This window comes from Oncorhynchus masou, chromosome 30, assembly GCF_036934945.1.
Source record: "Oncorhynchus masou masou isolate Uvic2021 chromosome 30, UVic_Omas_1.1, whole genome shotgun sequence".
Lineage (NCBI taxonomy): Eukaryota > Metazoa > Chordata > Actinopteri > Salmoniformes > Salmonidae > Oncorhynchus > Oncorhynchus masou.
Window position 1 is genome coordinate 53,492,923 of NC_088241.1, and position 12,500 is coordinate 53,505,422.

A 12,500-nucleotide genomic window follows, 5' to 3' on the forward strand; every position below is an offset into this window, starting at 1 on the left:
TACACACAGAGACACACACAGACACACACAGACACACAGACACACACAGACACACAGAGACACACAGAGAGACACACACAGACACACAGAGTAACCGACACAGACATACAGACACACAGAGACACACACAGACACACAGAGACACACACAGACACACAGAGACACACACAGACACACAGAGACACAGAGACACACACACACACAGAGACACACACAAACACACAGACACACACACAGACACACACAGACACTCAGAGACACACACAGACACACAGAGACGCACACAGACACACAGAGATACACATGTTTGTTCCACTTCTTCAGTAGCCGCTGCAGACAACTTTATCTTTGTATGTAGTGTCTCTCAGTATCCCCCCATCCCTGCAACCCTGCCTCTCTCTCCTCCCACCCTCTACAGTCTAGACCAATAACAGCCGTCATGTAAGACTAATTAACACTCTGTCCTGAGAGAGCACAGCAGTCAACTCCCTTCTCCCTCCTCCCTCCCCATATTCCTCTGTCTTATCTCTGACTCACCCTTTTAACACCCTCCTCAGCTTGTCAGTGTCATACTGTCACTTCTCTTTGCTGCATTTTCTCTCTCTCTCCCTCACTCTCACTCCCTTGCTATCTCTCTCTCCCTCACTCTCTCTCTCCCGTACTCTCTCTCCCTCACTCTCTCTCACCCTTACGTTCTCTCTCTCTCCCTCACGCTCTCTCTCCCTTACTCTCTCTCCCTCACTCTCTCTCACCCTTACGTTCTCTCTCTCTCTCTTACTCTCACTTTCTTTCTCCCTTTCTCTCTCCCTCACTCTCTCTCTCTCCCTTACTCACACTCTCTCTCACTCTCACTCCCTCGCTATCTCTCTTTCCCTCACTCTCTCTCTCCCTCACGCTCTCTCTCCCTTACTCTCTCTCTCACTCACTCTTTCCCTCACTCTCTCCCTCTCTCTCTCCCTTACTCTCTCTCACTCTATCTATCTCTCTCTCTCCCTCACTCTCTCTCTCCCTTACACTCTCCCTCACTCTCTATCCCTCACTCACTCTCTTCTTTACTCTCTCTCTCACTCTCTCTATCTCTCACTCTCACTCCCTCACTATCGCTCTCTCCCTCACTCTCTCTCCCTCACGCTCTCTCTCCCTTACTCTCTCTCTCCCTCACTCTCTCCCTCACTCTCTCTCCCTCACTCTCTCTCTCCCTTACTCTCTCTCTCTCTATCTCTCTCACTCTCTCTCCCTCGCTATCTCTCTCTCCCTCACTCTCTCCCTCACTCTCTCCCTCACTCTCTCTCTCTCCCTCACGCTCTCTCTCCCTTACTCTCTCTCTCACTCACTCTCTCCGTCCCTTACTCTCTCTCACTCTATCTCTCTCACTCTGTCTCCCTCACTATCTCTCTCCCTCACTCTCTCTCTCCCTTACTCTCTCGCTCCCTCACTCTATCTCTTTCACTCTCTCTCCCTCGCTATCTCCCTCTCCTTCACTCTCTCTCTGCCTCACTCTCTCTCTCCCTCACTTTCTCCCTCACTCTCTCTCACCCTTACGTTCTCTCTCCCTTACTCTCTCTCTCACTCTCTTTCTCCCTTATTCTCTCCCTTACTCTCTCGCTCTCTCACTCTCTCTATCTCTCTCTCCCTCACACTCTCTCTCCCTTACTCTCTCTCTCACTCGCTCTCTCTCTTGTTCTCACTCTATCTCTCTCAATCTCTCTCCCTTGCTATCTCTCTCCCTCACTCTCTCTCCTTTTCTCTCTCCCTTACTATCTCTCTCCCTCACTCTCTCTTCCTCACGCTCTCTCTCCCTCACGCTCTCTCTCTCCCTCACTCTCTCCCTTTCCTCTCTCTCTTTAATTTTCCTTCCACGTGCCAGCTATAATTACCAGTGTTTGCGGTTCGATTTGTTTCCTGTACTTTGAGTAGCACTTTGATAGGAGAGGAAATTAGAGTTCCACTAACTCATCAGGACTAATCCATATTAGACAATTCATGCTGGATGTTAATACAATGAAACAGTACTGCACACTAATGCCACTTACAACAGGAAATTGATTTTTAAATACCTAAGGAATATCATAGGAACAAACGAATGTGCATGTATATACACATGGGTATAATGTGATGGTTGATAAGGATATTAGTTGTTGATTCGTTGACTAACTGAGTCATTCCTGATAGTGTGCTTCTACTCAGTGCAGAACTACCAGAGCTACTTGTTGTGTCTTTTTAAGGCCTGAATTCCCCTGTATGCTCTTGGTTTTAATTAATATGGGTAGTGAAGCATTACAGTACACACACGCACACACTGAATGATGACACATACAGGAACATATAGGGAGCACTAAGACAGTAAAGGAAAAACACTGAATCCCTCTTAGAAGATGACCAAAATGCAGTTTTATGCGTTGGTCTCTCACTCTTTTTATTACGTATCTTATCTCTCTCTCTACTGTAGTTGAGTTTTGGTGGCATGCCCTACAGTGGTAAGCCAGTGGGAGGGGGGATGAAGAACTTCAGAGGCTGTATGGAGAGCATTAACTACAACGGAGATAACATCACTGATTTGGCACGACGCAAGAAGCTAGATACTTCCAGCTTTGTAAGTTACACACACACACACACACTGTCACGGTCTATCTCTCTGTTTCTATTTGTCTGTCTCTCTGTCTCCATCTCTGTCTCAGTCCATGCCTCCATCTGTCTCCATCTCTGTCTTTGCCTCTGTCTCCGTCCCTGTTGTTCTCTCTGTCTCCATCTCTGTCTCCATCTCTGTCTCCATCTCTGTCTCCATCCCTGTTTTTCTCTCTGTCTCCATCTCTGTCGCCGTCTCTGTCTCTGTCCCTGTCTCCATCTCTTGTTTCTCTCTGTCTCCATCTCTGTCTCATCTCTGTCTCCATCTCTGTCTCCGTCCCTGTTGTTCTCTCTGTCTCCATCTCTGTCTCCATCTCTGTCTCCGTCCCTGTTGTTCTCTCTGTCTCCATCTCTGTCTCCATCTCTGTCTCCATCCCTGTTTTTCTCTCTGTCTCCATCTCTGTCGCCGTCTCTGTCGCCGCCTCAGTCTCCATCTCTGTCTCCATCTCTGTCTCCATCTCTGTCTTTGCCTCTGTCTCCGTCCCTGTTGTTCTCTCTGTCTCCATCTCTGTCGCCGTCTCTGTCTCCGTCCCTGTTTTTCTCTCTGTCTCCATCTCTGTCGCCGTCTCCATCTCTCTGTTGTTCTCGCCGTCTCTGTCTCCATCTCTGTCTCCAACTCTGTCTCCATCTCTGTCTCCATCTCTGTCTTTGCCTCTGTCTCCGTCCCTGTTGTTCTCTCTGTCTCCATCTCTGTCTCTGTCTCCATCCCTGTTTTTCTCTCTGTCTCCATCTCTGTCTCCATCTCTGTCTCCATCTCTGTCTTTGCCTCTGTCTCCATCCCTGTTTTTCTCTCTGTCTCCATCTCTGTCGCCGTCTCTGTCTCCGTCCCTGCTGTTCTCTCTGTCTCCATCTCTGTCTCCATCCCTGTTTTTCTCTCTGTCTCCATCTCTGTCGCCGTCTCTGTCGCCGTCTCTGTCTCCGTCCCTGTTGTTCTCTCTGTCTCCATCTCTGTCGCCGTCTCTGTCTCCGTCCCTGTTTTTCTCTCTGTCTCCATCTCTGTCGCCGTCTCTGTCGCCGTCTCTGTCTCCATCTCTGTCTCCATCTCTGTCTCCATCTCTGTCTTTGCCTCTGTCTCCGTCCCTGTTGTTCTCTCTGTCTCCATCTCTGTCGCCATCTCTGTCTCCGTCCCTGTTTTTCTCTGTCTCCATCCCTCTCCATCTCTGTCTTTTTCTCTCTGTCTCCATCTCTGTCTCCATCTCCATCTCTGTCTCCATCTCTGTCTCCATCCCTGTTTTTCTGTCTTTGTCGCCGTCTCCTCTCCTCTCTGTCTCCATCCCTGTTTTCTGTCTCCATCTCTGTCTCCATCCCTCTTTTTCATCTCTGTCTCCATCGCTGTCTCCATCTCTCGCATCTCTGTCTCTGTCTCCGTCTCTGTCTCCGTCCCTGTTGTTCTCTCTGTCTCCATCTCTGTCTCCATCTCTGTCTCCATCCCTGTTTTCTCTCTGTCTCCATCTCTGTCCCTGCTGTCTCCGTCTCTGTCGTCTCGTCTCTGTCTCCATCTCTGTCTCCATCTCTGTCTCCATCTCTGTCTCCGTCCCTGTTGTTCTCTCTGTCTCCATCTCTGTCTCCCGTCTCTGTCTCCATCTCTGTCTGCCTGTCTCTGTGTCTCCATCTCTGTCTCCATCTCCGTCTCTGTCTCCGTCCCTGTTGTTCTCTCTTCTCTGTCGCCGTCTCTGTCTCCATCTCTGTCTCCATCTCTGTCTCCATCCCTCCATCTCTGTTTTCTCTCTGTCTCCATCTCTGTCTTTCCATCTCTGTCTCCGTCCCGTCTCTCTCGTCTCCATCTCTGTCGCCATCTCTGTCTCTGTCTCCATCTCTGTCTCCATCTCTGTCTCCATCCCTGTTTTTCTCTCTGTCTCCATCTCTGTCGCCGTCTCTGTCTCCGTCCCTCTGTTCTCTCCGTCTCTGTCGCCTGTCTCCTCTGTCTCCATCTCTGTCTCCATCTCTGTCTTTGCCTCTGTCTCCGTCCCTGTTGTTCTCTCTGTCTCCGTCTCTCTGTCTCCATCCCTGTTGTTCTCTCTCTGTCGCCATCTCTGTCTCTGTCTCCGTCCCTGTTGTTCTCTCTGTCTCCATCTCTGTCTCCATCTCTGTCTCCGTCCCTGTTGTTCTCTCTGTCTCCATCTCTGTCTCCATCTCTGTCTCCATCTCTGTCGTCTCCTGTTGTTCTCTCTGTCTCCATCTCTGTCTCTGTCTCCGTCCCTGTTTTCTCTCTGTCTCCATCTCTGTCTCCGTCCCTGTTGTTCTCTCTGTCTCCATCTCTGTCTCCATCTCTGTCTCCATCTCTGTCGCCGTCTCTGTCGCCGTCTCTGTCTCCGTCCCTGTTGTTCTCTCTGTCTCCATCTCTGTCTCCATCTCTGTCTCCGTCCCTGTTGTTCTCTCTGTCTCCATCTCTGTCTCCATCTCTGTCTCCGTCCCTGTTGTTCTCTCTGTCTCCATCTCTGTCTCCGTCCCTGTTGTTCTCTCTGTCTCCATCTCTGTCTCCATCTCTGTCTCCGTCCCTGTTGTTCTCTCTGTCTCCATCTCTGTCTCCATCTCTGTCGCCGTCTCTGTCTCCATCTCTGTCTCCATCTCTGTCTCCGTCCCTGTTGTTCTCTCTGTCTCCATCTCTGTCTCCATCTCTGTCGCCGTCTCTGTCTCCGTCCCTGTATCCATGTCTGTCTCTGTCTCCATCTTTGTCTCATCTCTGTCTTTATCTTCATCTCTATCACCATCTCTGTCTCCATCTCTGTCTTCGTCTCTGTCTCCATCTTTATCTCTATCTCCGTCCCTGTCTTTGTCTCTGTCTTGTCCGTCTCTCTCTTGGTACAATACATTTTCATCTTAGAATTGATCAAAGCAAACAACTAATGATAATCACAACTAAAGATTAGCATCTCCTTCTCTCTCTCTCTCTCTCTCTCTCTCTCTTTCTCTCTCTCCTTAGCGTAATCTGTCACTCTCTTGCGTGGAGTCACACTCCTTCACAGTTTTCTTCAACGCTACCAGCTTCCTGCAGCTCCCGGGAAGAGCCAACCAGGATGTAGTATCATTGGGGTTCCAGTTCCGCACGTGGAACGCTGATGGACTCCTTCTCTTCAGTAACCTTGATGATGGAACGCTTGAGATTGCCCTTGACGACGGGAAGGTTGGCGTTCACTTCAACGTGACACAGATGAAGAACACCAGGATAGACATATCATCAGGTAGAAAATAATACACACACAGACGGACACACCCATCACAGACGTTGTGTGTCTCCAATCCTGCCATCTTGGTAGCGATGATGATTGCCTCGAACAACTAATGACTAATTAGCAATAATCAGACGGCAGTATATCAAGGTCGTTCCTGTGGTTACACCGCACGTTGTTTTGATGCTGTTGTCAAGGAGGAGACACTGATGGTTCGCTAATTACCTGATTGTGTGTGTAAAGTGTGAAAATATGTTGTTTTTTATACACTCGTCTGCCTTGAGAGGAGATACTTAAAAAGGAAACACTAGAGACTCTAGACTGCAAGGTTAACACACTAAACCTTCCAACTCTAATGTGATCGATGAAATCTCCCTCCCTCTCCCGTCCTCCTTCTCTCTCTTCATTCAATTCAATAGACTTTATTGACCTGGCAAGTGAAATGACTTACATTGTTAAAGTACACATATAACAGTGGTCAGACCAACAGCAATAATACAATCATTTTAAAAATTGTTGTAGTAGTAATGGATGAAGTAGTAGTAAATGATGAACTTTAAAAGTAACTACAACAACAATAGTAATGACAATACACATACATACATGACTGAAAAGCAACATGGCATGGTATGAAAGCCCCCAAAAATACTATTGTTACATTTGCACTTTTCACTGGCTGTGAAAGAGGCCACATATTTAGCTTTTCACACAATAAATACTTTTATAGTTTCAAATTCTTTGTAATGAATGATCATTTTGGGAAAGAAAGATTCTCTTCGCTCTGAGTATTTGTCACAGTGTAATAGGAAATACAGCTCTGTCTCTACCTATAACGATTCAGATAAGACCAGAGTGCAGACTGTGTTGAAGTAAGACTGTGTTGAAGTAACAATGTTTGTTACAGCAACAGGGGCAGGCAAACGACAGGTCAAGGCAGGCAGGGGTCGATAATCCAGAGGTGTGGCAAAGGTACAGGTCGGCAGGCAGGTTCAGGGTCAGGGGCAGGCAGAGTGGTCAGGCAGGTTCAGGGTCAGGGGCAGGCAGAGTGGTCAGGCAGGTGGGCTCAGGGTCAGGGGCAGGCAGAGTGGTCAGGCAGGTGGGCTCAGGGTCAGGGGCAGGCAGAGTGGTCAGGCAGGTGGGCTCAGGGTCAGGGGCAGGCAGAGTGGTCAGGCAGGTGGGCTCAGGATCAGGGGCAGGCAGAGTGGTCAGGCAGGTGGGCTCAGGGTCCGGGGCAGGCAGGTGGGCTCAGGGTCAGGGGCAGGCAGAGTGGTCAGGCAGGTGGGCTCAGGGTCAGGGGCAGGCAGAGTGGTCAGGCAGGAGGGCTCAGGGTCAGGGGCAGGCAGAGTGGTCAGGCAGGTGGGCTCAGGATCAGGGGCAGGCAGAGTGGTCAGGCAGGTGGGCTCAGGGTCAGGGGCAGGCAGGTGGGCTCAGGGTCAGGGGCAGGCAGAGTGGTCAGGCAGGTGGGCTCAGGGTCAGGGGCAGGCAGAGTGGTCAGGCAGGTGGGCTCAGGGTCAGGGGCAGACAGAGTGGTCAGGCAGGTTCAGGGTCAGGGGCAGGCAGAGTGGTCAGGCAGGTTCAGGGTCAGGGCAGGCAGAGTGGTCAGGCAGGTTCAGGGTCAGGGGCAGGCAGAGTGGTCAGGCAGGTGGGCTCAGGGTCAGGGGCAGGCAGAGTGGTCAGGCAGGTGGGCTCAGGGTCAGGGGCAGGCAGAGTGGTCAGGCAGGTGGGCTCAGGGTCAGGGGCAGGCAGAGTGGTCAGGCAGGTGGGCTCAGGGTCAGGGGCAGGCAGAGCGGTCAGGCAGGTGGGCTCAGGGTCAGGGGCAGGCAGAGTGGTCAGGCAGGTTCAGGGTCAGGGGCAGGCAGAGTGGTCAGGCAGGTTCAGGGTCAGGGGCAGGCAGAGTGGTCAGGCAGGTTGGCTCTGAGTCATAGGCAGGCAGAGTGGTCAGGCAGGTGGGCTCGGAGTCAGGGGCAGGCAGAGTGGTCAGGCAGGTGGGCTCAGGGTCAGGGGCAGGCAGAGTGGTCAGGAAGGTGGGCTCGGAGTCAGGGGCAGGCAGAGTGGTCAGGCAGGTGGGCTCAGGGTCAGGGGCAGGCAGAGTGGTTAGGCAGGTGGGCTCAGGGTCAGGGGCAGGCAGAGTGGTCAGGCAGGTGGGCTCGGAGTCAGGGACAGGCAGAGTGGTCAGGCAGGTGGGCTCAGGGTCAGGGGCAGGCAGAGTGGTCAGGAAGGTGGGCTCGGAGTCAGAACAGGCATGGGTCAAAACCAGGAGGGTGAGAAAAGAGAGAATGGAAAAAGCAAGGGCTGAGTTGACTTGAACTTGAAACAACGAGACGAACTGGCACAGACAGATAGAAAACACAGGTATAAATACCCAGGGGATAAGTGGGGAAGATGGGCGACCCCTGGAGGGGGGTGGAGACAAGCACAAGGACAGGTGAAACAGATTAGGGCGTGACAGTACCTCTCCCCTGGAGCAGAGTGAGCACAACCTGTCCTCTCTGTCTTTGACAACCTGTCTCTATGACCAGGCTGTGCTCACTGAGTCTACATAGTTAGTGTTTTCCTCAGACACAGTGGTCAGATGTGCATTTCGCTACACTCACACTAACATCTGCTAACCATGTGTATGTGACCAATAAAATATGATTTGATTTGATCATCACTGTGTACCATCTGTTTAGAGACAAATAGCATTAAAGTTTACTTTGATTTTTTGTGGTCTTTCCAATAGGTGTTATATATATATATATATATTTGCTTTGTTATAATTTGGTTGGGCCAGATTTTCTGAGTGCTGTCCTGAGGCTCTATGGGCTTGGCTTGGGTTAGTGAACTGAGCCTCAGAACCAGCTGGCTGAGAGGTTTCTTCTCTTGTTCCATCTGTTGACATTATAGGGCTGTGTGATGAAATGTTTTGGGGTCCCTTGTTTTTAGATGGTTGTATGGCTCTTTTTTCAATTTGAATGAGGATGGGTATTGGCCCAATTCTGCTCTACATGTGTTATCTGGAGGTTTTCTCTGCACTTGCAATATCCTCTTGCAAAACTCTGCATGCAGTATTTCAATTGGACGTTTGTCCCATTTGGTCAACACATTATTGGAGAGTGGACCCCATATTTCACTGCCATATCCAGCAATTGGTTCTATAACTTCTAGATATTTTGTTGTTGCCAGATCCTAATTGGAATTTCGATTTTAATGTTCCTTTCAATGAAATAGAATGCTCTTCATGCTTTGTCTATTGGCTCATTCAAAGCCATGCGAAAGCTATCTGTGTTGCTGATATTTAGTCCTAGATACATGTAGTGTCCAAATATAATTTGTATTTGTGATATCCAGGTATTTGTGATATCCAGACCTCTTTTGGAATATAATTATATTCAAGGCTTTAAAGTTGACTGTCAGAGCCCAGGTCTGGCTGCAGATGATCTAGGTGCTGCTGTAACCCCCTCCTTAGTAGGAGACAGCAGCACCAGGTCATCTACGTACAGTAGACACTTGATTTCAGTGTTGTGTAGGGTGATACCAGGCAGATTCTTCTAATGTTTTTGCCAATTCATTAATGTAGATAGTTTTAGACGAATTGAGCAACTCTGTTTCACTCAATGTCACTGAGAGAAGAAGTCTGTTTTCTTGTTGGTAATTTTACCCAAACATTTCTTTTTTAGTGTACATTGATTTAATAACACCATATGTTGTTCCTCCAATACTGCTTTATATTCGTTTATTTAAAACATACCTTCAAATTGAGCCAAATACAGTTAGAGTGTGGAGGGTATAATGTGGTCTCTTGTGGTTGACTTGTTTGTCAGTTAGAGTGTGGAGGGTATAATGGGGTCTCTTGTGGTTGACTTGTTTGTCAGTTAGAGTGTGGAGGGTATAATGGGGTCTCTTGTGGTTGACTTGTTTGTCAGTTAGAGTGTGGAGGGTATAATGGGGTCTCTTGTGGTTGACTTGTTTGTCAGTTAGAGTGTGGAGGGTATAATGGGGTCTCTTGTGGTTGACTTGTTTGTCAGTTAGAGTGTGGAGGGTATAATGTGGTCTCTTGTGGTTGACTTGTTTGTCAGTTAGAGTGTGGAGGGTATAATGGGGTCTCTTGTGGTTGACTTGTTTGTCAGTTAGAGTGTGGAGGGTATAATGGGGTCTCTTGTGGTTGACTTGTTTGTCAGTTAGAGTGTGGAGGGTATAATGGGGTCTCTTGTGGTTGACTTGTTTGTCAGTTAGAGTGTGGAGGGTATAATGGGGTCTCTTGTGGTTGACTTGTTTGTCAGTTAGAGTGTGGAGGGTATAATGGGGTCTCTTGTGGTTGACTTGTTTGTCAGAGTGTGGAGGGTATAATGGGGTCTCTTGTGGTTGACTTGTTTGTCAGTTAGAGTGTGGAGGGTATAATGGGGTCTCTTGTGGTTGACTTGTTTGTCAGTTAGAGTGTGGAGGGTATAATGAGGTCTCTTGTGGTTGACTTGTTTGTCAGTTAGAGTGTGGAGGGTATAATGGGGTCTCTTGTGGTTGACTTGTTTGTCAGTTAGAGTGTGGAGGGTATATTTGTGCAGTGGCGTGTATTCATGGATGCCAAGGGAAGCCCGGCTTCCCCAAAAATGTACCTAGAAAAAAAGAAAATGGGTTATCTTTCATCTCTCTGTGTTTCATAATCTTCCTTCAATTCGCAAAAGGCTAAATGTATCTCAATGGCGGAGGCATCCGAGCGAGTGAAACTTTTCCCCTCTGTCTCTCTGTGTGTAGGCCATCTATCTGATGCCATCTGGTCATAACGAGTATGACATTGTTCCCGCCCATAGCATTGAATGCAAGGGAAGCCAGCAAGCATTTGGCCTCCCTTTATACATGTTTTTATAAAATAATAGCCAATCAGCGTTGAGCTAAACTGAGTGAGCTCAACTGTGAATGGTCCTGGCAGAGCAAAAAAAAAGTGTCTAGGGAACTCCAATCCAAAAAAACTCCTATCAGATAAAGGTGTTTGGTGTCACTCCTATCAGATAAAGGTGTTTGGTGTCACTCCTATCAGATTACGTTGTTTGGTGTCACTCCTATCAGAAAAAGGTGTTTGGTGTCACTCCTATCAGATAAAGGTGTTTGGTGTCACTCCTACTAGCGCCTACGTCCTTGATAGAAACAACTTGAATTGTTGCGTTTCGTTGTGCTGGTGTCCTCTGGAGGCTATCTAGCGAACTAACTAAAATTGGCCCCCCGTGGATGGAGATGGGGGGATTTGGACTTGTGGTTTTACTTAATTATCCGTGCTGGTGAATAATTATAACGGTGATTCTTTTCCAACCAATAATTCATCTTTTATTGTCCCCCTGGCCTGAGAGGATGGAAGTACAATATGTAGCTAGATGTAGAAGGCTAATGTTAACTAGCTAATGTTGCCCATGAAAGGACGTTAGGCTAGCGAGCAAGCATTTTAGCCAGGTAGCCTTGGACGACAAAAAATAAAATTACTGTATGACAGAGTCATAGACCGTTTCATCAACATGAAAGAGAGGAGGATGGCACTGGCTTTTCTCTACAAGTAGGGGGAGTCAACATGTTTTTTTCTACTTGCATTAAGGTGCACACACACACACACACACACACACACACACACACACACACAGAAATCAGAACCATGGACAACCACATACTATTTAGCTTACGTTGATTGGACTAAATTGTTTTTGCTATATTTTAATTGTCACTGTATTAGATGAAGCATATGTGATTTGATGATGTTGAAATGTTGAAGTTGAAACAGTGCTGGAATAGTGGAAGCAGCTCCTGTTTTCTTTGCAACTTGTGGTAACTCTCCGTGGTTCTAAATCATTCGATGTTAAGTAGTCATGAACTTGCTTGACGATGCTGGAGGTCATGTAACTGTTTGTTCCATGCAATATGCTCTGTGGACTTCACCGGACAGATGTTGCTCTCTGGTTCTGTGAGGAAACGAAGGTGTAGTTAAATTGTATTAAGCCTCTGCGTCTTCTTATTGTCTCTGCCTTTAGGCCTGTATACTGTATATATATTGTTTGTCAGTTAGAGTGTGGAGGGTATAAATGTGGTCTGTTGTGGTCATTTGGTAAAACTCCAATCTGATTTATCTTCAGTCCGTTATGCTCATCAAGGACATGATGTAGTCTGCTATTTATGATACTGCACAGACTTTTCCCCAAGTTGCTGTTACTGCATATTCCTCTGTAATTATTTGACACAGATTTTTCTACATTTTTATAGATTGGTATGGTCAATCCTTGGTTCCAAATATCTGGGGCAATACCTGCAGTGAGGATAATTTTGAAAAGTTTGGGTATAGCCAGTTTGAACTTGTGATCTGTGTAGTTGATCATTTAATTTAAAATACCATCAGCACCACAGGCCTTTTTGGGTTGTAAAGTCAATAGTTTTCCCAATAATTCTTGTTCTGTAATTGGGGTTTCCATAGGATTCGGGTAATCTTTGACTGCTGATGCAAGGATTTTTTTATTATATTATTTATTTATTTTATTTAACTAAGCAGTTCAGTTTAGAACAAATTTTTATTCACAATGACGGCCTACTAAAAGGCCTGCGGGGACGGGGGCCTGGGATTTTTAAAAAACAACAAAAAAACAATATAAGTATAGGACAAAACACACAACAAGAGAGACAACACAACACTACACAAAGAGAGACCTATAAAACAACAACATAGCAAGGTAGCAACACAACATAACAACAACA

General features: G+C 47.5%; 1 protein-coding gene across 1 annotated transcript in view; it reads left to right on the forward strand.

The window, feature by feature from the left end:
- Positions 1-12,500, forward strand: part of cntnap2a (contactin associated protein 2a) — a 232,694-nt gene that overhangs the window by 124,314 nt on the left and 95,880 nt on the right. Inside the window, 2 exon segments of the mRNA XM_064949314.1 lie at positions 2,450-2,593; positions 5,549-5,807. Of these exon segments, the coding sequence (XP_064805386.1) occupies positions 2,450-2,593; positions 5,549-5,807 (403 nt within the window).